The following is a 7,482-nucleotide window of genomic DNA, read 5'->3' as shown; positions in this document are numbered from 1 at the left end:
TCAGTCACAAGTGGCTGACTCCAGTTAATAGTCTTCATCTCACTTGTGTGGGAGGATATTTTTTTTTTTCCATAGGACAGTAATTGCATCCACAAATGTGGGAGAGTTAAAACAGAATTAAGGAAATAACCTTAGAAGATATCTGAAGTGTTTGGGTATTTCCTGGCTGGAAATTGGGGGGCTTATAACACAGGATCTTTTCTTCCTTAGGTCTACAATGTTCTCTAAGAGTTACCCCACTAAAGCATTTGCCTCCTCACACTAATTCCTTGTTTGCAGAGGATTGCAGGGAATTCACATCCCAGACCCACCAGGATCTGGTGTTCACTCAGCCTCCGCCAGAGATGGATCCCCCGACGAATCAGATCTTTGCCTGATGCAGGGTCTGAATCAGCTTCAGGTGCTTGCATGGCATCCACAGCCAAGCCCTGGAATGCAGCCCCCAGCTCTCACAGTGCCAGCACAGCCACACTTCCCCAGCCCTGGTCACACTTGGACACTGACATGCTCCAAATCCCCTCCCAAATCCCACCACCCACAGGCAACACTCAAAAGACAGAGATCACCCCCTCACATCTTCCATGTCCACTTGAAGCCACCTGGAGATTGCTCTGGTGAGCAACTCCAACCCCCCAGCCCCCACCTGGATTTGTCATTTAACTGTTCCAAATAATTAGTGGGAGTTTTGTGCCTGGTAAACCCACTCCTGGCTTTGAGCCTATTATTTTGGTTCTCCTCTGCTTGCAGTTGGTCTGTGTAGCTCATTTTGGGTGTGTAGTTGGGATTTGAAAGAGGCTACTTAAAAAGAAATATGAAAAATTAATTGTAGGAGTCTGGGCTGCCAACTGCAACTATGTGGGGTATGAGGAACAAGCTGGACCCATGCTTGGGTCAACAGCTCTAGACATGCTGTGTCCTGCATTCTGTGTCCCATGATGGCAAAAAAAATTGCAAAAAGATTTCCTTGTCTGGGTTTTGGACTCAGCAATTTCCTCACCCTCTCCCAGGCAGAGATGCCCAGGGCAGAGGTCAGGAGTACAGAGCACTCAGCATGGCCTGTGCATTCCTGAACTGATGAGAACTTGAAAGAAAGAAAGTCTTTAATAAAATATTCTGCTCCCTCCTTACCCAAGTAGCACCTGAATAGATGGATGAGTTCCCCAAGGTCTGCCCCCTGCCCAGCTCACAGCCTCACCCTCAGTGCCACACAGGGATGTGCAAAGTCTCTGCATTTTCCCCACTGTGTAATGTCTCTGTGCTTTTTTCTCACTGTGCAATGTCTCTGTGCATTTTCCCCACTGTGTAATGTCTCTGTGCATTTTCCCCACTGTGTAATGTCTCTGTGTATTTTTCTCACTTCAGAATGAGGAGGGGAACTGAGGATGGAGCACAGAAGGGTTTGCAGACCAAAGGGAAGGCACACCCCCCCCTCTGCTGTCCTTCTGCAGCCCTTGTGACAAGTGTGCTCCTCATGTCACACTCCATCAGGAGCAAAAGGGGCTGCCTGGTTATGCCCTGAAAAAAAATCTGATCAGATGCACACAGAGCTTGTGCCTCACTGTTCTGAAGGAGGTCTCACTGAACTTCTGGTCTGCAAAAGGAGACTGTGTACTGATTTACCTTTATTGACCTTTGCCAGATTAGATCCTCCAGTGGTACCAGCGATAGACGAGTGCAGCTGATTTCTAACATGCAAGGTTTTAGATCTTGATTTGCACCTAAATGAAAGAGTACTCTCAAATGACAAACATCCCTGAGGACTAAATACTGCCTCTGAGCTGAACCTACCAGACATGCAGAGCACAGACTCATCCCTGCAAACCTCTGTCTGCACAGGACACACACGCACAGCTCAGCCCCACGCCAGGAAAGAGATGATAAATCACAACCTTTTTCTAGTATCTTTTTTTATTATTATTTTCCTATTCAGCTCCAGGAGCATCCCTGCTGCTTTGAATCCCTTTTAGTACTATAAAACACCTAAAAAAAAATAAAGAAGAAAAGCACGTTCATAGAAGTTTCTGGTCCTTGTGCTGTGGGAAAGAAAGTGAGAAGATGCAGTAAAAGTGATAAAGATAAGGAAGGCACAGATATCTGATGGATCAAGTATTTCCTCTTCAGTCCCTCTGACCAGCTTACCAAAGTTTATTAAAAGCAATCTGTCCACAGATCTGGGGCTGTGGTGGGTACACAGGGACTTCAGTTCTAGCACCACTAAAGAGCACCTCCAGAGAGCCCCAAAACCAGCAGAGCTGCCTGCACAGCCCTGGTTTGGCTGCAGAACACCAGGGAGCCATAAACACAAGCAGCATTTTGCATCCAGCCGTGTGTCAAACACCACAGCGTGGCCTCCCAGCCTAATTGACAGAAACCAGCAGCTCCCCTCCACTAATGACAGCACCCATTACACCTAATTAGCCGAGGTTCTGTTCCAGGTCCTGCTACATTTACACACAAAATACATCTTCCAGCAAAGTGCCCTTTTGGAGGGAAAAAAAGGAAGAGGAGCATAATTACAATTAGGCCCCTAAATGGCAGAAAGTTGGAGAATGCAGGTCATGCTGAGAGAAATGGCTCTGAGGGATGGCAGGTGACTCTGGGGTCATGGGCTGTGCCACTTGTCACCAGTGACTGGCAAACCCAGCTGGAGACCAAGGGTGGCCACACTGTACCTGGCACCCCATCCTGAAATACCAGCCCTGAGGTTCCTCTTGGGCTTTTTGATGGCACCAGAAGATGGTTGGGGTTTCTTCATGTTTCTTTGTCTTTTTTTTTTTTTTTTTTTAGTGATTTCTCCAGATGTTTCCTGGCACCACAGTGCATTTGAGGAAGGTTTAGCTTCTTAATGGATTGTTTTGGATGGGTGTCCACATGACAGCTCAGACAAGGGCTGGTGGGTGATGACAGCAGTGCATGGGAAGAGGAGCAGAGTAGAACAGTGGCATTAAAGCAGCTTCAATTTGTCTCTGTTTCCTGGGGGCTGTGGAAGAAAGAGGCACCTTGGCAGACTCTGGGCTGTCACCATCGAGGGCAGAGCCCATCCCTGGGAGGCTGACAAGGGCAGGAAGGCTCCAGGGACTGAGGGGCTCGTAGACAGTCAGTGCAGAAGGTTCAATACAGGCAAAAGTTCAGTGGTCCTGGGACAGGGAGTGGTACAGGAGGTGTGAGAGCAGGCACAGCACCAGGGGGTCTCGTGGTGGCTCTCTGAGCCCTGTAGGGTTGGGTTGGACTGGCTGGTGGAGAGAAGGAGTGCAGGTCACAGGGCACCTGAAATGGCACAAGAAAACAGAGAAGCTCTGGAGGGGCAGCTGGAGGCAGAGTGAGCTCTTTGTACCTGGCAGGTCTGGGGCACAAAAACCTTTAAACGCACAGTAAAACTTTTCAGGGACCCTGCAAACCCAGGCCTCTTCAGGGATCTGAAACAATGGCAAGGAAAAGCCAATTCATTTATCACACTACACTGTCACATTTCTGAAGCAGAGTCCCTGTTTTAGTGGAAAATCTGTAAAGACCAAAACACCAAATCATGCTGATAAACAGCCTGGCCAGCCTCCAGGCTTTCCCTTTCTGCTTTTCCCTGTGTTTATCAGCACAGACCAGCCTTGCCCCATCCTTTAATCTAACTCCCAGAGAATTAATGCTTTTACTAGTACTGACTGCCTGGCAGAACTGCATTTCTCAAAACTCCTCTGTTCCTGTCCCTGAAGTAACCATAAAACCCAATAAAACCCCTTCACCACATTCCCCAGATTGGCAGGTGCCAGGGAGCTGTTCAGCCTCTCTGCCAAGGCTGCAGGGATCTCCAGGGGAAGCAGGAGAAGGGAGCTCAGGCTGTGCTCCCCATGCCCATGAACACCTGGAGTGGAGTTCTGGCCAGGTCTGTGTCACTGCTAAGAAGAAGCAGTGCGAGTCCCCAAGCTGGCAGGGGCTGACAGGGACTTGACACAGGCACCTCACAGCTGTGCTGCTCTCTTTTGGGCTCAACAGAGGACTGGTGCCTTCAGGAGTGAGGAGCAGAGTGACTCAGATGGGCAGGGGGAAATCTCTGCCAGTTTGTAAGCAAATGATGGATTGCTCCATCTGCCCAGATGTCCTTGTTCCCCTGGGGAGGAACCAGTCCATCCACTCCATCAGTGAGCTTTGTGATATCCCTCCCCACAAAGTCCTTCCGAGGCTGTTGGATTTGGGGTTATGACATTAAATGTTGTTAGAATAAACCTACCCAGAGTCCCAGGAGAATAAGCCCAGGAGACCTCACCCAAACCACCTGGTCCATCCTATACTTATGTCTTTCCCCATCTTTGCCAAACCAGTTCCTAAAGGACCTCCAGGAACGGATACGCCACCACGTCCCCAGACAGCCCATTCCAGTGAGTCACTAATCATTGCCAGCAGAAACGAGTGTCTAACCTGCTGCATTTCAGTCCATTGCCTCATGTCCCATTCATCACCTCATTGCTCCATTCCTCCCTGCATGGGAACACTGCTGGACCCTGTGGGGCCCAGCCCAGAACAAGCACACTGACCTTATACAAGGAGGCAACGTGGTCATCTTTTTCTCCATTTGTCCCCAATCTTCTTGCCCTGTCCACGTGTGCTGGTGTTCCTGTGGTGCCACCTCAGCTGGCTCTCTAGTGCATTCACCTGGGGGGGAGAAAGCAGCAGATCTGAGAGGAGTCTGCACAGATCATCTTTAACCTGCCCCAAATGCAAGGAGTCTGCACCACTGCACAGATAATCTTTAACCCACCCCAAATACAAGAAGAAAATGCTGGCTCAAGTTTCCTTTGCTGAGGTTCATGACTCCGTGAAAGACAAACATTGGGGCACCAAGTTTTACCTGTTTCCGTAGGGAAGTGACTGTCTTCTCCAGTTCAGTCACAAGGGACTCAAGATTCTCTCTGGAGGAAGAGCTTGGAGAGGGTGCCTCGTCTCTGGGGTCAGGGATAAAAAGTGAAAGGGGTTATGCAAACAGCTGCTTCCTAGGTGAGGGAATCATTTTGCCTTCTCTAACATCAGCCTCCAAGTGAGCATCAAAGGGAATGACCCCACAAGATTCACCTGCCAAGAGATGCCAGCCAAAAGGTCCCTCAGCTCAGGTATTCACACATCAGAGCTGGGCTCTGCACTGAAGTGTGGAGGCCTGGCTGAGCTCAGCATCTCTCTCCTGATCCACCCCTGACCCCAGATCTCTGCAAAGCACCAGATTCAGAGGCGTGAATGGACAGAGTTATTAGAATTTCTCTTTCATAAACTGGAGGTAAAAGGGGTGATACTACACCTGGGCAAGGCAGGCTTGTGCTTTGCAGGGTTTTCCTCTGGGTAGCTGAAGCCGGGAGATCTCCTGCTCCGGAAGCGCTGCGAAAGAGCCCTGAATTGCCCTCGTGTCCGGCAGTCTTGGGGAGGAAGGGAAAGTCTGCAGTGAGCACTGGTCTTTGAAACAGTGGTGAGTCAATGGCAGCAGCGCAAGGCAGGGCTGCCCTCCTGCACCATCCACCCTGGACACATCTCTTGGGCCAGAGGGAAGGAGGCAACCAAGAGGTGGAAAAGGGTGTGCATCACTTGTGGATTACCATGTCTCAAATGGACACCTGAACCAGCATGCAGCCCAAGGGGACCATGGCAGGATCTGAGGTTTAATGGCAAAGATTTAGACTCCCAAATGAATCTGTGAAATGACACATGCTGGGGATCATGTCCTGTTTCAGTCTCTTCCTCAGTCAGAGAACAAAGCCCTCAGCGAAGTGGACTTTCAGACAGATAAAATGAAGCTAACAGAGTTAACAGGCTTCCTAGAGAAGTAGCAAATGTCCCAAACTTCTCAGGGTTTAAGAAACATTTGGATATAATAATAAGACATAATTAATAATTTGCTTTAACTTTTGATCAGCCCTGAATTGGTCAGGAGATTGGACAGGATGATTGCTGCAGGTCCTTTACAGCAGAAATATAATTTTCCTATTCTATTCTATTCTATTCTATTCTATTCTATTCTATTCTATTCTATTCTATTCTATTCTATTCTATTCTATTCTATTCTATTCTATTCCATTCCATTCCATTCCATTCCATTCCATTCCATTCCATTCCATTCCATTTCTATTTTCAGTTCTCTTTGCACCCATCTGCTGACACAAGGGTCTCATGGTGCAGCCAGAAATCAGCTACAATTTCATAAAAGCTGCTGTGACGTGTGACAAATGCCACCCAGAGTGATAGCCACATCAGTCAGTGCCAGAACATCCCTCTCCTTACCCTCACAACAGTCCTGCCACAGGCGGAGGTCCACAGCAGGAATCTCCTCACAGCTGACCATGCCCTGCAGGTATGATGCCACCTGGAAGACGTCTCTCTGCAGCTGCTGGATGTGGTCACTGTTGTCACAGATGACACGAGCCAGGGACGCCTGTCTGATCTGAGTCAGCTGCGCCGGCGTGAACACTCCGGGGTTCTCATACCAAAATCTGCAGTGGGGTGTAATCACAGCATGACTCAGGAGTGGGAGAGGAGGGAGTGAGTGAGTGAGTGAGTGAGTGAGTGAGTGAGTGAGTGAGTGAGGCTGGGAGAGGAAAATGATCTCCCTGACATTTGTGTGGCAGCACTCACACCCCTCAAAATGAGCGTCTGCTCTGGTGCCAGGTGGCTGCAAACACAGATGGCTTTTTCTGAACCCACAACCCCCCATGCTCCTGCCCTAAGTGCATGGCCAGGAAAAGATGTCTCGTTCACACAAGCAGCAAACAGGGATTAGAAAGAAGCTCCTGTGGACATTTTCTAGGATTTTCATGAGATGTTGGGAACATCCTCAATGATTCCCAGTGTTCTGCAGTGAAATTAAATTAAATCATTTAATCAAGAAAGGACACCTTGACAGTAACTGTGACAAGTGTTCTTGCAAATACACTGGACACAGAACACTGTTCCTCATATCATAAGACAATAAATAAGAAAAAATTACAGATTCTGCTTCTTCCTGTAAGGCAAAAAACCTCCCAAAGAGAATACCAAAGGATTTGGGATGATTCCAATGGCAATACCTGTCTCCATCCCTCAGCCTTCTGAACTGAGTTGTTAACAGGCACATCAGTGTTGGTCCCACTCTGGTCCCAGGAACAAGATCCTCCACCATAAGTGCTGGAAACAGGTCAATATTTTTGGTAGTTCCATATAAACTGCAGGATAACAGATATTATATATAAAAACAAAAAAAATATAAGAGCGTGAGAAGAGTGGTGATAATATAAATCTGATACCAACATAGAAATTTGTATGTCAGGAACACATCTGGACAATATTTTTAATGCTTTTATCTAAAAGACAATAGGATAAAGACCTGCCTTGGAAGAGGCAGACAGGGCAGATAGGACACAGTTTAATCTGACTGGAAAATAGCTCCAAGGCTCAATCTGCTCCCAAACTACACCACAGAAGTGCCTGACAACATTCCACCCAAAACCAGACCGATCACTTGGAGAAACTTCA

At 48.1% G+C, this 7,482-nt stretch overlaps 1 protein-coding gene across 1 annotated transcript in view; it reads right to left on the bottom strand.

The window, feature by feature from the left end:
* Nucleotides 1–2,717: 2,717 nt before the first annotated feature.
* LOC110469024 (peroxidasin homolog) overlaps nucleotides 2,718–7,482 on the bottom strand; it is a 44,042-nt gene continuing 39,277 nt past the window's right edge. Inside the window, exons 18-23 of the mRNA XM_021527418.4 lie at nucleotides 7,038–7,172; nucleotides 6,256–6,464; nucleotides 5,282–5,396; nucleotides 4,841–4,934; nucleotides 4,527–4,644; nucleotides 2,718–3,267 (exon numbers count right to left, since the gene is read on the bottom strand). Coding sequence (XP_021383093.2) covers nucleotides 4,549–4,644; nucleotides 4,841–4,934; nucleotides 5,282–5,396; nucleotides 6,256–6,464; nucleotides 7,038–7,172 — 649 coding nt within the window. The 3' untranslated portion in view covers nucleotides 2,718–3,267; nucleotides 4,527–4,548. The remainder of the gene's footprint in view (nucleotides 3,268–4,526; nucleotides 4,645–4,840; nucleotides 4,935–5,281; nucleotides 5,397–6,255; nucleotides 6,465–7,037; nucleotides 7,173–7,482) is intronic.

The sequence above is a fragment of the Lonchura striata genome, chromosome 20, assembly GCF_050655825.1.
Source record: "Lonchura striata isolate lonStrDom1 chromosome 20, ASM5065582v1, whole genome shotgun sequence".
NCBI lineage: Eukaryota > Metazoa > Chordata > Aves > Passeriformes > Estrildidae > Lonchura > Lonchura striata.
This window is presented reverse-complemented; position numbering and strand designations above follow the sequence as displayed.